Source organism: Halyomorpha halys, unplaced genomic scaffold (assembly GCF_000696795.3).
Source record: "Halyomorpha halys isolate HHAL.00 unplaced genomic scaffold, Hhal_1.1 Scaffold6.1, whole genome shotgun sequence".
NCBI lineage: Eukaryota > Metazoa > Arthropoda > Insecta > Hemiptera > Pentatomidae > Halyomorpha > Halyomorpha halys.
In genome coordinates, this window is record NW_027111275.1 from 239,073 (window position 1) to 255,786 (window position 16,714).

Here is a 16,714-nt window from a genome sequence, read left to right on the forward strand (position 1 = left end):
TATTTTTTTCGTATTTCATATTTATTGTAAAGAGTATCGACTGAATATAACTTTATAATATTAATTATTTTACATGTTTTTATGTCAATTTCACCTACAGTATTATTCTTGCACCTTATTTGTCATTTTGGCACATTAAATAATTTCATGTTCAAAGGATATCAAAATGACTCTAGCTCAAGATAAAAAACAGTTTATTGAGTCACCTTCATCAGTTTTAATAACACTACCATCATCCACTAGGACCAATTAGTCGTTAGGGACTTAAGAATTTCAGAATCAGAAAGATACATCGATAATACATGTGTAGGCAATACTTCCAGAAGTGTATACTCGAATACAGGGCCAGCTATATCTGGTAATCTGTATCCAAAAATTAGATCTGTTAGTTGAGTCTAATCCTAAATAGTGTAACAATTAGTTCAGTTAAGTATTCAAAGATTTGTTAATTGTACTTTTTCATATCAATAAAGTTTTTGGTAGAGATTAATAAGCTAGGTTATTTATATGCCGATGGTCGTTAAAAGCATTCATCCTATATATATACATTGTATAAACATATGAAAAACTGTTTTTCTGTTCAACAATATTTATTCAGTCGTACTAAGGGGCGTGGTTAATAAAGAGAGTATAAGCAAACCATAATTATCTAGATGTGACAGGAATTTCGCAAAAACAATTAGACACCATGGCTAATAAATTAAATGCTTTTTTAAATTTAATTTATAGAAAAAAGTAAATTTTGTAGTAAGTTTATAAAATAAAACTATATCATTTGGGGCACATTAATAGCTATGTTTTTTCATAACTAACTTTAGGCCTAATGCAATGAATAGATCACAAAAAAATCATTTGCTTTAGCTTACAGGGTGGGACCAGAGATACAATTTTTTTTTGTCTTTTTAGCATATTAATTTTAATTAAAAAAATAGACATGTCGTTCTACAGTCCTGAAGACCCTGCCTTCTCTAAATATTAGGAAAGAAACCCATTAGAATTCGTCAGAAGGTTATTAAGAAACGTGAGCGCCAAGATCCCACAAATTCAGCCGATGATTCTCTTTACAAAGCTCATTCACCATCAGAACATTCCAATAGTCGAGGAGGCCCCTAACCTCCGGATATTTTTTAGTAGGACCATATAGAATGGACAACTCACAAAGCGAGATAAGTATTGGATTGTAACCTTAAAGTACCACAGGTAGAAAAAGATAATACTCAACCTGATGAATGTTTTTCCATACGTAAAGCAACCACTAATTTATTGTTGTTATTCTGTTTTAAAGGGATCGGAAAAAACAACTACATTCCTATGACATATGACGAGCTAATTGGTAAAAATGAATACGCAAAAGAAAAACATGAAGCAGAGGTTCCAAACCGGTGTTTCACGAAATAAATTAGTAAAACGGTCATTTCGCATCAACTCAACCCTGTTTTGAACATTGTTATCATCTCAGATTTTCAATTTTCCACACGTTTTATGTGGGTATCATAGCCTTTCTAAGCTTCTGCAGAAAATACGGCACTTAACAGTATCAGTATCAAATAAGAGTGTAGGGATTCCGTCATTTACCTACTTCTACAGAAACGGTTCAGCCATTTTCTATTTATTCCCAAAAAAAATGGTTAGGAACCACAGAAATAAGAAATCTTTTGGGGGGTAAGAAAAAATGGAATAGAAATATGCATATAAATAATATCAAGGTTAATTAGAATAATTTCCCAAAAAATAAAATAAAAATGGAATATTATATAGTTTAGTATAGTTTCCTTACTATTTCTATATTCTTTTATTTTATTGTGTTTTTTTTTCTTTCTCGTATTTATTTTCCTCTAGATTTCTATTGTGTAAGTAATTACCCATGTTTCAAAGTTAATTATTTACTATTATGGCCTGACAACGAAGAAGGCGGTCTGTCGCGGCGAAGAAAGATGCATAACATCTTGTGCGGTGGGTCCAGTTGGTAGTGTTCCTTCTATGTATTATGAGCTCGTTTGACAAAGAACTCTTAATAATATTACCAGCTTAAATATTTTTATTAAAATAAAAAAGTACAAAGTATAAAAATGTAAATGTATTTTATAAAATAAACAAAATTTGTAAAGAATAGAATAAAAATAAAAATAAATGTAATTAATTAAATCATAACATCAATGTCATTTACAACTTAATTATTAAACTAGGCGTTAACACTTAGTGTCAACATACGCCATATAAAATTGAAATGTAATTTTATTTTATTTTTATTTATATGATCAATATATTATTGTATTACTTACTAGCCATCTTGAATTCTTCAGCTATCTCATTCCACGCTGCGGCCTTCTTTAACAAATTTTTATAATGTTCATGTAAACTATCATGCAGATATATCTACTATCATACGTCTATTTACGCACTGTTTCAATGAATACTTCCATTTGGTCAGTTATTTTAGTCGTAGTGGTAGAAAGCGGTAGGGCAGTCACGCGAGCAATCTGTAAATTTGTACAAGTTGATCGCTTGTCATCGCCACAAAGACAAAGGTAAAACGCACTCTGACAGTGATCATGCAACATTGCGTAATACAACCATTCCGCCGTGGCAAACCGCCTTCTGTGTGGCCGAGTATTTAGGGAATAAAATCTATGAAACGAGCCGTTGTTAAAACATAGCTGGGTCCAGGAAATTAGTTTTATAAATAAATAAGCGAAAGTATTCAATGAAAGTTAATAAAATTTATACTAGAATATGTCTTCGAAAATTCCCAACTTTTAGCATACTTAAGCGAAAGTAGGATGATGGTGTTAGCTAAAATTTATACCAAGAAATGTCAACCTGAATCTTAAATAGGACGAGCCGTTTTCGAAATATACAGGTGCCAAGGAAAATGCGTTTGCACACTCATTAACTATAGTAGGACAGAATCTGATCAAATTAATATTAGACCCAAATTGCACCAATCCCTAACTTCCATCCAAATCGAACGAACAATTTATGAAATAGAGGTGGACCGAGAAAATATGTTTACGCATGCACAAGCAAAAGTAGCAGAGTGAATCTGATAAAATCAGAAGATCAACTAGAGACTTTCAACCCCTGAAAATTTAATCAAAATTGGATTAGGGCTTTGACCGATTATAAATTCAGTTAAATATAGAAAAAATCTTCAAATAAGTCTGTATTAATAATATTAATATTTGAAAAGAACAATACGAAGGTGGTTGAACTTATGGCCTCCCACCTCTGATACTCAACCCGCAATAGCGAGAAAAACATACAGCCTTAGGGAAACCGAAGGTTCGATACCAACACCAATCGCTTTCTATACACATCCGTCAAAAGCCATATATGTAGCCCAGATCAATCTTAACGTAATCCTTTCACCTTTGCTAAGGTACTACCTCTCGGTTGAGTATTTATAAACATTTTTAACGCCAACAACCTTACACGCCTATCTTATTCACCGCAATGCTATAACCTAAATGATACTTACAAGGTTTAGTTCCTCCAATCCAACGTTATGTTCCCTTAAAAATTCTTGAGTTAACCTGTCTATTTTCGGACCTTATATTTTATATAATATAATACTTTATTTTTAAAAACCTCAAGGCGCTATTCTTCCCTTAGGGTAAAAGACCACGTTTCCCATCTGTAGACAACCATAGGAGGGTTAATAGTTCTGTAAATTCTAAGTTTTAAGGTTCTGGGCAGAAGGCACGAACTAAACAATTTCGAAAATGAAAAATAATAAGCATTTCCCGCATATTATTTCTTAATCAGTTTGGTTTTTTCAGGTCTCTGTAGAACCTAAATGCTTGAATCTCTCGACACAATAAAGTTTCTTTATTTCATGAACTATCGAAATGTTATTATGAATAATGCTTAACCATGCTAACTTCTAATTTATTTATACCTCATCCTAACCCACAGAATAAGATAATTTTACATTTTTTGTTTTCTTTTAAATATTAAATGAAAAAAAAAGTCTATGAGAATTTTTTAATGCTGTTTATTATAATATTTAAATTTATATACTAATTTTGTCTAGTGAAACCAAATAAGAAAATACTGACCACTGATATTGAGAAAAGTGTGTTCAACTGGGGGTTAGCTAAAAATTATTTTTTTAGAAATTAGTATAATTAAAATAATGTATTATGAGTTCAATATTTTGCCTTAATGAAAAGAAAATTTAATATGTACCAGTTAGTTGGAAAAATATTGTCATAATAGTAGTAGAAAGGGATGATAAAATTTAAAAAGACTGGTAAAGCAATTCATTTTAATCTTGTACCTAATGGGTATAGAGTATCCAAAACAGGAGAAACAATAAAAAAGAAAGCATGGAAGAGAAAGGTGCAGGCAGAGAAGATATTTCTTCTAAAATCATTTTCGGCAAACAGGTTATTTCTCAATTATCATAGTAGAAACAGTAACCACTAATAATATCTTCAGCCAACTTTGTAGTAAGGCAAGAAAGTATGATTAGGAAATATTTCATTTAAACTTTGAATTGAATCAAGTTTAATTAAATGGATTTAATAGAGTTGTATAATGCAATAAAATTAGATCCCAATTAATTAAATTTGAATTTCTTTTGATTTAATATAACCTGTCTTTGATTTATGTATTGGCTTAGTTATATTAGAAGATTATTAGTTGACCGTATGTGATGATTGCAGGAATATGGTCCGGGTGATGGTAAAAAAAGGTATAAAAATAGCACAAAAAACAATTTATTACTAACCAAAATTTCGTTCGGCCCACTTTGCAGGGAAGTCCAGCAAGTAGAATGAGCCCATTAAAAAATATTATAATTTGTTGAAAAAATTTAATTTAGTAAACAAAATATTGCTTAGAAACAATTTAAATGTATAAAATTACTAAATTAAATAATAAATAAATTTTACAAACAAATATATATGCACAAGTGTCCATTTTATGGTAAACTATGTGTATGCTTATATTCAGCAGAACAATACAGATTCTTGCTTATGCTGATGACATTGACATTGCTGGATGCTCTTTCAAAGATGTCTTTGATGGATTTATGAAATTAGCTGAAGCAGCAAGAAAAATGGGGCTTGAAGTGAATGCAGAAAAGACCAAATACATGGTGACAGAAGAAATCAAGATGGGAGAATATACTTTTGGAAAAGTCCCCGAGTTTGTGTATCTTGGATCGCATATAACCCAAAAGAATGTTGTGGACTCCGAAATTAAACGAAGAGTTCTATGTGCCAACCATTGTGATTATAGCCTCAGTCCCGAGTTGTAGAGCCAAATTAATAATAAAAATGTATATTCCTATTTGAAAGATATTAAAATACCCTGGAAAACCAAAAAAAAACTCAAAATCAGATCAGATAGATACACCATTATACCCAATGTTGTACTCTCTTAACCACGTAGATAAGGAAAGTATTGTAATTGGGTCAAATTTTTTATATACAGTTTTCAACAGAGCTATCTGTTTTAGAAGCCCCTTCTTTAAAAGAAATGGTAGTTTCAAATAGACATTTGAAAGGTGACTAAAACCTCTATATAACCAAAGAAAATCAGGAGATTAATTGTTTACCTTATTTGTTAAAAATTGTATTACTTATTATCCTATAGGGTAACATTTACAAGCAGTAGTAATACTTTCAGCTCTGAATGGAGCAAACAGCCCAAAACAAATTCCCGCCACTGATCTCTATGAATTGCCAAATTTTTCTTCTCTCTCCACTCCCTTCTCGACTGATTCACTTCCCTCATCACTGATATCTTTGACATGTTCCTGGATCACCCTAGCTTCCGAGCACCCTGTGAATTCAGTCAAGTACATATTTATCTTTAGTATGGTCATGGTTCCTTATGGTGTGACCAATCCACTTCCGTTTTCTTTACTGGATTAGATCCTCTATTGAATTGACATTTGTCCTTTATCTTGATCATTTACTGGAAATGATTTAAGGCCAGTGGATTCCAAATATTCTTTTCAAGCATCCATTAACTTCGAGTTTCTCCATATTCTTTTAGTTACCCGGCAAGTTTTGGATGTGTACAACAGTACTGTGAGGACATTTATTTTAAACAGACACATTTATTTTTTATCCAAGAGATGCTCTTGTTCTTCCAAACTTTGTAAAACTGGGCAAATGCTCCATTGGCTTAGTACAATCTGTTCTTTATATCCTCATCTGTTCCTCTGTCTTCACTGACTCTAGTCTGTAAAAAGAGGAATGAATCTATTCTTTCAATAGGCTCGTCTTGTTCCACCTGTAATCTATCTTTGTAGTTTATCTTTACTTTTTTTTAACAATGTAAACACTCTGTGTATCTTTACTGATTCTTCTTTTATTGACATATACCACAACATAAATATTACTGATTTATCAGTTTATTATTAATTACTATATGAGTTAACATACCTTCTTGGTTATTTAATAGATCTCTTTTGTTATACAAATTCTTTTTTATTAGTTCATTACTCACTATTATGTTAGTTAATATAATTTCTTTGTATCTTATGATTTATATATCACGTTTATACTCTGACATTAGCTTTAACTACTTTGTATGTTTTTATTTCAGCCCTGATGAAGATTTGCACTATGGGTAGAAACATTGATTATCAATAAATAGTTAAAAACTATTTTGTTTTTCTTGACCCTAGTCCTGACCCTCTCCTTCTGATTCACATATGGTCAATGATCTATAAACAACATAATTTAAAAAAATCATTTAAATTGGACCATTATTAGCAAAGATAAATCATATTGAAGTTTATATTTTTGTTTTTAAAGTATTTTAAACAAGTATCCCAAGAAAACTTGTTCAATTTTGGTTTATTGAATAATGGAAATACATGTCATACATCTCTTGGAACATTCTAGATGCTCGTTAGAAGAATAATTAAATTGTACAATAATATGAGCTAAAATCCAAACTGAATACATTCTTCTTGTTTATTTTTGAGGAATAATAATACATACTGCTACAATTGAGGGAAAAGGATACTAGAGCTTTATGTATTCATACTGCATATATAGGACAAACAATGAAAATATATATATATATATATATATATATATATATAATTCAAAAAGATGATAGCATAACCTAAGTAATAGCAATTATTAAAAAAAAAAAGGAAAAAAGATAGTTAGGAAAAATAAGTAAACAATTGAAAATTCATTCAATCAGAAATTTCAGAAACAAGAATTGTATTGTGTTAAACAGAACTTCACACCAATTAGAGTATATAAAACAAAAAATAAACATCAAGCAGTCAAAAAAAAGTTTCCAGGAGCTTAAATGAATAAATACAAAACAATCACCGTCTCATTTTCTCTTTCCTAATTTCAAAAATTAATTTGTTAAAAAATAACATAATTATAGAAAATCAACTACATTTAACCAAAAGATCTTCAATATATATACTTATTGAATTAATTTGCAAAATTTCAACAGTAAATACAAATTTCAATTAATAAATATAGCTGCATATACAAGTATGCTTCATGTGTATACACAAACTGTAGTAGTATCAAACTATATCAAATAACAGTTTATGAAAGATAAACAGTTAATCTCAAATACATTAATAATTAATACTGAGTTATGATTCAGGCTTTGTTTAACTTTATTCTATACTGATCATGTAATACATATGTATATATTTAGGAATAAAGACAAAATTCACAAACAAAAAATATGTAGTAAATATAAACCGTCTTACTCTCATGATTTACTCTCTAAGTAAAATCAGTAATATTTTTTTTCTAGAATCAAATTATTAACATTTTTTTTTTTAATTTAATTTGATATTGGAAAAATGAGTTTTGCGAATCATATAAGCACATCAGAAAAAAAAACTCAGTGAAGAATTAAACTGAAATTCGTGAAATATGGAGTAATTATTTAATTACAGACTAAACTTTAAAGCGAGTTGTAGATAGTTGACCGTAGACTAATAAGTGTAGAAGATGGTCAAGAGGTACGGTAAAAAAAAAAACACAAATAAACAAAAAGTTATTTATTCATGCCGACGCTTCGACCTGATTTTTCAGGATTTCATCAGAGAGCTTGTGGCTAAACTAAAGAGTCTACCTGATGAAGACCTGAAAATAAGGTTGAAATGTCGGCACGAATAAATAATTTTTTTTTTGCTGACAGCTTGCTGATCTTTAAAGCCTACGAAATTCAAACTGCTAGAAGGCAAGAAGAAATGTTCTTAGAGGGGGTGATAAAAATTTAAGAGGAAATGGGTAAAGAACCAGAAGAATATCTATACATACCTTTTGTATATGTATAAATCCCTATAAACCTTCAGAGATTCTGAATCAGTTGGATTATGTTGAAATATTTTATTGGTAATCTTGTTTGTTTTCATTAACCTGTGATAAAAATGTATCAGTCAATAATGGTTTAAAGATAAGACAGCTGAATTGGGTAAATAAAATAGATGAATACTTTTTCTGAGGTAGAGCTGGATTCTCTTCATTTTTTTTTATTTTATCATCATGACAGGATTTAAATAGTTGAGTGGAGGGCCGGCAAGCAATTTTGTACTCACATCTTTCAAACTGTTTATTACTAAAACAATGATTTACAAATGATCCTCACATAATACAATCAAATATAGTTTACATTAATGAATACTGTTATATACAGTGATGTACTCACCCTTGAGATTGGTTTGTTTTGCAAGATTTGACTCTTAACATTGCAGTTGGAGTAAATGGTGAAAAACATTCTGTAATAAACTTATAGGAATTTTCAGCTAAAATGCTGAAAAGTTAAGAGATACAAAGTTGCCAATTACTGATAACGATAAATTACTCAACATTTTAATTTACCTTATACCAGATTTTGACCCAAATCTTTCTAGTCTTTTTTCTTTTCCAGTTGCCTCTTCCATTATTATTAAATATTAATATTCTGTAGATCATTACATTTTAAAATATATTTACTGATAATTTTAACCTCGTTTTTATATTTGCCGCCATTTTTCGTGAAAGTTGTAAGCAGATTCTATAAGACGCTTTATTCCTAGTGTCAAAAAATTTACCTACCAATGCTGTACCATGACGTCACTTCCTCGAATGTGTCAAACTCAGTGGGGTTTATCGCAAATCTCATGACATGGTTTTGTGCTGGTGGTTAAGCTATGGGTTGCTGTTTATAAAGTTGTGTTTTTAATATTTCGGTGAATAGTTCAGAAAGGACGTTTCCTCGCCAGTTTGACTGACCTTAGTATATTTTTATAATTTACTTTAATAGCAATTTCCGATCAAGGAATAATTTCCATTTAGGGAAAACGGTTTATTTCGTGAGTAAGGAAAGGATATGTCGGACCGAGAGAGCGGAGATGATCAACCTCAGGGTCAAAGTAAGAAGCTAGTCTCATATTTTATGTTGATCTGGTTTTACACCGATGACAGTTTTAGGTTATTCAGTACATTTCTTAATGCTCTGATTTAGGACTTTGAAAATCCTTCATCAGTTTCAAGATGGCGTTCTATATTCTATTTCATTTAAATTTAATGATAATGTTTCAATTTATACTTTTACATAGTTATTTTACCATCCTATATTGTTAGCATATGTACAATTTAGCTTAATTGTGTAAACCACCACAGTTCTTTCAGTATGAACTGTTAGGTTATTATTTTGAAAATTCTTTTTTTTTAATAGAAAAAATGCCTTATATGGTAAATAAGATCGTTAAATAAGCTGTATAAATAAATTTGAATGTCTTCTAATTTGGGTCATAGTGTATGCTACCTCATTACTATTTGTTTTGTGTGCGGTTTTTAATTTTACTCAACTAATAATTTTTATCATTAGACAAATTTTGGGCTATTTTAATTTTATGTATGCTCTTTAACTCTTCTGTTTCAAGACATTATGAAATGAATTTTAGATTGATACATTACTTTAACACTTATTTTTTAAATTTGTAACCTAGAAGGTAATCTTTGAGTAGCTTAGAACTTTCACTTTACATTTCTTGTTTGTAATTCAAAGATATGTTGTTTAACAATTATAGTTTTGATTGTAAATGATTTAATATTTTATAGTTATTCTTGTATTTCTATGAGGAGCACAGTTTATTCTTTTTATTTACTTTTGTTATGATTATCATTTGCAGTTTTTCAACCGATTCAATATGCATACGACTAGCTAAGGGCTTATTTTAGTTCTTATTAGTTAACCGTTTCATTATTAAACATCAATGTTGTTTCATGTGCCATATTAAAAATTTTTCAGAATGCTCCCATTATCTCCTGTTCACAGTTCTATTTTTGTGGTGCTATTGGTTTTCTTGTTTAATTGGAACTCTCTCATAAATTTCTTCTTATTAGATCAGTATTTTGTTATCATTATTAAATTTTAAATTCATTAAAGCTCAGTTTATATAAGATATTACTATTGTTTCAGATAAATATCATGGCCAAGGAAGTGGGCTCGAAGGTTCTGGCAATCCAGTATTTGATTCAGGTAAGTTTTCCTTCTTTTATTGTTTCTCACATAAAGTAGTTGATTTATTGATAAATATCCCTTTTCTGTAACTTTCACTGTATGCGAGGATTCATAACATCATAATCAAAAACATTATTCTGACATTGCTATTTGGTGCCATAATTTTCTAGAACTTGAATATTATCCTATCCAGATCAGTTGTGGGCTATAACCTGATTTGGTATTTATAAGAATTTAGGCCCTGACCTCATCCGAAAAGAATCCATTGGGGATTTCTTTATCTCTTGAGTGAGCTCAATGAACGAAATTCTGCAGCTATGACCAAAGCAGTAATAATGTATTAATAGAGTGGGTTACAAACCACAACTGGTTTGGATGTAATAACACTTAAAAAATTTCTTTTTTTTTTCATTTCCGTGTGACGTGCTGGAGACATATAAAATAGGTTTATACACTCTTTAATCTTAGGATACTACAGACATTACAGTTTCTTTTATTCAGTTTCATTGTTCCACTTTTTGTAATATTAAACTTTTCATATAGCATTGTACGTGTGATATTCTGAATGTGTAGAATCTAATACCACTGATGTTGGTCTGTAAATGTGTGTATTAAAAAACAAGGCCTACCAATATTTTTTATCTACGCCTTCAATGTATTTTATTATATTCCATTGCTAACTCAGGTGCTATAATTTTTACTTTTGAAGCCTAATTTGTATTCTAGTACTCTTGTATCTGTGGAAAATAATCACTTGAAATAATTAGCTAATTGACTTCTTAAAAGCCAAACCAACAATAAAAGATTTGCTTTTTTTTTTTTTAGTGTTTTTGTTAACACTTTTTGGCTCCAACATATTTTACAAACATCTTTCCATTATTGAATTTAGGTCTAAATTTATCCACTTCATACCCATTTTTATATTGTTCTAAGTATTATAAAGCCAGAAGTTCAACATACAAAATGATGTAACATAGTTTATATATGTTGCATCCTTGCAAACAATTTTATGCTAGCAGCTTAGAATGGATTGCGTGAATGTCCCTTTATCAGCAAATATTAACTATTTATAACTACTGAAGATTTATAATATAAATTTATCTATATAAAGTTGTTTATGAATCATTGTTGTGATTTTTACATTTTATCTGTGAATGATGAAGTTGTGGTTTGAGAAATACAGATTATTATTAAACAGCAATATTATTATTTTTTAAAGATATCCATTAATAATAAAAAGTTAACAACTATATTTTATTCTAACAAATGTTTTGTATGGGGTTGCAATGTAACCTCATTGTAGATATATAAGGTAATATAATCACTGTATTCTGATAACATAGCCTTAAGACATTATCTTACAGAATAGTTACAACATTGAACAGGTTACAACCCTTCTTGAATAATTCAGTATTTCTTTTGCAAAATGGAAGACTAGTGTTAATGAAAAAAACACAGACTATCATATTCACTATAAGGACATTGTCCATAGTTCAAAATGTAATTATAAATGGTATTAAAATTCGATGGGCTAAGTCGATCGATTACTTTGGCCTAGAACTGGAAAAATCTTTAACATTTTCAACACTGCAAAACAAATGCAATAAAGCTAAAAATATCATCAGCAAAATAACCCTATACTTCAACAGAAGTTCTAAATTATTACCAAAAATTAAATATCCTATACTAAACACTAATATGTCCAATAATGACTTATTCAGCGACTGTCGGGAGCTAGACCTGTGACTCTACAGGTGACAACTTCAGGAAATTAGTGGTCATTCAAAATCTATGTATAAGGATAGTTAACAACTGACCCCAGTACATGAAATTTTCAGTTATGTTATCTGACTTACAACTCCCGACAATTAAACAGAACATATACTTACATACATAAACCTTTTTCTCTCTTACTCCCATCTCTGACAAATTGCTCATACAAAAAATAGGATACCACAACAAGACATCACTAAAAAGGATACATGCACAAATATATACTTATAGATAATACATCATGAAAATAGGTCCTGAATTATACAAAATTTGTGTACTATATATAATTTATGTTTATTTTCTTTATTGCCTTTTTTATTTACTTTTTCTTTTTAATTTTTCTACAATTAAAAATTATTATTATGTAAAAAAAATTAAATTTAATTCCTCATTGTATCATGCAAAAGTATTTTCACCTTAACATGTACCATGTGCCAATTATATTCTTGTGGCAACTTGTATTTTGTAATTAATAAAATCTTCTTTAAAACGATTAAACTGTTACCGATAATGTCGGTCATCTGTTATTTAATTGAGATTCTAATTACCATCATTGTAGTATATTTACTTTCCTATTGATAAATATTTTTTTATTTCAATATTCGCCATGGTGTCTATTTTTAAAATACAATTATAATTAGTTTAGGACAAATAAGGAGTACAAATTAGGAACTTGTAAAAGCTTATTTTTGTATCTTTCTCTGAGACATCATCTTCCTGTTTACATACAGCTGTAAACTCATTGTTAAAGTAACAGTTCTCCCTAATGAAGTACTTATACCTAGATGACGTGGGTAAGTTTCTATAACCAGGTGCTGAGGTCATTGATGGAATTGTAAATCTATCAAGTTCTGAAACTCAGATAGTTTTAGCTCAGAAATAAGTTTCTAAATCTATTACTAAATTTATTGAAGGAATAATAAGTCCATCGTACCACCTCAGAATTATCAGTGGATATCTGGCCATCTCTTTATTCAGAACTTAAATGCTGATGGCCCAGTAGCAGGATCATCGAGAAATGTTTTGCGATATCATAACTTTCAAATTTCTCTGAACTCTTAGAATGTGAGTTTACTCTCCCTTTTTCCATGTAATGTTGCAATAGTGGTTCAGTTTCTATTTTCTTTCTTTTCTTTTTTTTTTTGTTGAAAATGTTGAAAAATCATTCATATGTGTTGGATAAAATATCATAAAAGTCGGAAAATGGAAATCTTCCTTATTTTTGTGTTTGTATCAAATTTTAACTTGATTAGATAGAAGTATGCTAAAATTTTATTTATAGCAATGAAAATAAATGAAACTATTATAAATTGTATATTAATGTCTGTTATATTAGTGTTGTTTTTTTTTTTTTAATTAGCCATTATACTTATTGAAAATTTTGTGTGTTCGACTCACTTCTCTTACAGGATTAATTTTTTTTTTTATCATGTAATGCCAACTGTCAACCTAAAATTGTTTTTCTTACCCTATCATAAACAGTATCAAATTTCCGTTCCAAAACATAGCAGGTTACATATATTGTTATATCATTTACTAAATTTCATGTGGTGCTTTCTAAGATCACAGTTTTTAAATAATTGCCCTTTTTCCAGCTTCTACCTCAATTAAATTATTTTATTTAACCCCCAATGAGACAGATGCGTCAAAGGGACCTGTAGCAATAGTTTAATAACATTTTGGTATTTATTATAGGCTTTATAATCTATTTCCACATAAATGATTACAATAACAAACAAATTCATTATGTTGTATCAGTTTATGTTTGTGGTGATCAAAGCAGGAGAAGTTGAATAATATAAAAAGTAAAAGGTCATGTTGTTATTATGATTGTTTAAGATATTATAAATCATTTAATTTGAAATTGAAGAATAATAAAAATTACCTATTTAAAGAAGTATGCTAAACTTTTGAATTTTGGATGTTACAAAACCTGTAAACATTACACAAAAAATTAAGAATTTAGATTTATTTAGAGATTATGAGTTGATGATTAATTAGTTTGTACAACTATTTATATATTATTTTTAAAAAAAATTTTATTGAGGCAACAGCTGTATGAAGGGACATTGCAGTCAAAATATCTTTTTCCCTAGTTCGCATTTGCATTTTTAGAATTCACGTTATCCATTTTGTTAATTTCTTAAGTTTCAAGAATTTTAAAACTCGCAGAGCTCTTTGAATGGTAGGAGTTCACAGTCCCCTTATCCCTTAAATGGTTTAATTGATAGTTTAGTTTGGGTTTTTAATTGTTTTGTTAGGGTGGGTGTACTTCAAGATATTTACCACCGAATGAAAAATGAGATAAAATTTTAGATAATGTTGAGTAAAATGGCCTTCTGGTGAATTGTACCTGTTGTATAGCCTATGTTCAAATTAAATTATTTTCAAACAAAAAATAACACGGATTTTTTTTTTTTTTATAGAAATGAATTTTAAAAAAATCAATTTGCTGCAATTTTTTATATCAACGACTTTGAATTGATAGGAAAGGCTCTTTTTAGTTAAAATAATAAAAACTTTCATAATTCATATTCCTACCCTCCTATAATGATGCTGTACCTGTAGGAACTGGACGCTTTGTTAAATAAAATATTTAATGTGAATATAAAAAAGAGAAGTAGCTTTAAAAAATTCAAAACAGACTATTAAATAAACAATTATATATAAGAAAAACAAAAAATAAAAAACTGGAAGATTATTGATTGACCGTGTGTATAGATGAATGGAATATGGTCCGGGTAAAAAAAAAACTTAAATAGTTAATAATTATACTATTTTATTGAGCCAACGTTTCGCCCCACGTTGCAGGGCTTCGTCGGAGCTGTTTTGACGGTAGTCAAAGACAGAGTGGTCTATACTCAGTAATAGTATAATTATTTACTATTTGAGTTTTTTTTTATCGCACCCGGACCATATTCCATTCAAAAAATAAAAAAGTTTTTCACTTGCAATTAATTACATAAAGTCGTATGTAAACGGTATTACAAAAAAACTTTCCAGTAATTATAGCAATAATTGTTATTTCATGACCAGCATATTTTTTATAAATAAGAAGTATATTTTAGTAATTTGCAATTATTTTTGCTGAAAACACGAATATCTGATACCTCGAGGAGACGAAATTGGAGGCGGATCTCAGCTTATTGTGTAATAGACTTCAATTTAGTATGTACTTAATTTTATCAAACAAGAAGCTTTTTTTATAAGTGGAAAAAATATAGTCCGGTAGGAGACTGATACAAAATTAAAATCATGAATAATTCATGATTTTACGTAAAACAAAAGTTCTACTTGTTAATCGAATTAAGGTAACATCCTCCAGGTATTCAATGAAGGATTCTCAGAAAATCTGATTTTAGAATGGTTTTTCATCTGTGTTATTTTTCGATCCGACGAGTCCTGACGGCAAAGAATTATTGTTTATGGTTGACAATTTACGCACTCACGGTACTGAAAATTATAAAGAAGATAATAATATTAGAATTCCATCTCATTTATGAATCCGTTGTCTTAAATGAGAATACTTCAGAATGAGGTGTAGATAATTGACCGTAGATTAATGATTGGAGAAGTTTGTCGGGGGTGCGGTCAGCAAAGAACAACATAAATAAATTTATAATCTTTAAATTTCTTTCTTGAGACTGGTAATTGTTTACTAAATAATTCAAAAACACTATCCAAAATTATAGTCTCAAAACATTTATTTCATTCACACGTCCAACGTTTCGGCCAATTCGGCCATCTTCAGGGACAATCTATTACAAAAGTTTCCATTATTTGTATGATCCTACAATCAATTCAATTATTTAACATTATAATTCACAATTCACCTTACCTCAAATTACTATGATACAAATAATGGAAACTTTTGTAATAGATTGTCCCTGAAGATGGCCGAATTGGCCGAAACGTTGGACGTGTGAATGAAATAAATGTTTTGAGACTATAATTTTGGATAGTGTTTTTGAATTATTTAGTAAACATAAATAAACAAAACCATATTTATTTATTTATGTTGTTCTTTGCTGACCGCACCTCCCGACAAACTTCTCCTATCATTAGAGAATACTTCAGTATAGCCAGACAGGCACTCAAATACCCCGTCCGACGATACTTAAATTCCGGTACGATTTTTACGGGAAATTGTACTCGTCTTCTTCTTTTGATTGCCCTTTCCGTTAGCGTGTAGATCGTAAAAAAAAAAAACTTAAATGTTGTTAGTTATTTTTAGTGTTTTAGGAATGATACCTTTTTTTTTTTTCATCGTAGGATTAAAATAATAAGTTGCTAAAAATTGCTTTGGAACTAGCTGAAGTGTTTAGTCCATTCATGTATATTTCTAAAACCATCTGAATGTAGTGTTGTTTTTTAAATATCAATGTCCAAAGAATAACTTAGCTAACGCCCTACTCTCAATTCAAGGTTAACTGTATCAACATCTCGATGGCATACTTCACAGTGGTGCTGCTAAGTTGTTTTCTAC

General features: G+C 29.5%; 2 protein-coding genes across 3 annotated transcripts in view; one reads left to right on the top strand and one right to left on the bottom strand.

Moving 5' to 3' along the window:
- Positions 1-9,021, bottom strand: part of LOC106692636 (uncharacterized) — a 23,427-nt gene extending 14,406 nt beyond the window's left edge. The window contains exons 1-4 of one of the 2 annotated variants that reach the window (XM_014438700.3): positions 8,829-9,021; positions 8,656-8,752; positions 8,443-8,565; positions 8,268-8,366 (exon numbers count right to left, since the gene is read on the bottom strand). In XM_014438700.3, the coding sequence (XP_014294186.1) occupies positions 8,268-8,366; positions 8,443-8,565; positions 8,656-8,696 (263 nt within the window). In that variant the 5' untranslated portion in view covers positions 8,697-8,752; positions 8,829-9,021. Of the gene's footprint in view, positions 1-8,267; positions 8,367-8,442; positions 8,566-8,655; positions 8,761-8,828 lie in introns of both variants that reach the window. The other variant, XM_014438693.3, reaches the window with a different exon arrangement.
- Positions 9,022-9,220: 199 nt separating this feature from the next.
- The window catches only part of Pur-alpha (Purine-rich binding protein-alpha), a 40,475-nt gene continuing 32,981 nt past the window's right edge, over positions 9,221-16,714 (top strand). Inside the window, exons 1-2 of the mRNA XM_014438726.3 lie at positions 9,221-9,361; positions 10,414-10,473. Of these exons, the coding sequence (XP_014294212.1) occupies positions 9,319-9,361; positions 10,414-10,473 (103 nt within the window). The 5' untranslated portion in view covers positions 9,221-9,318. The remainder of the gene's footprint in view (positions 9,362-10,413; positions 10,474-16,714) is intronic.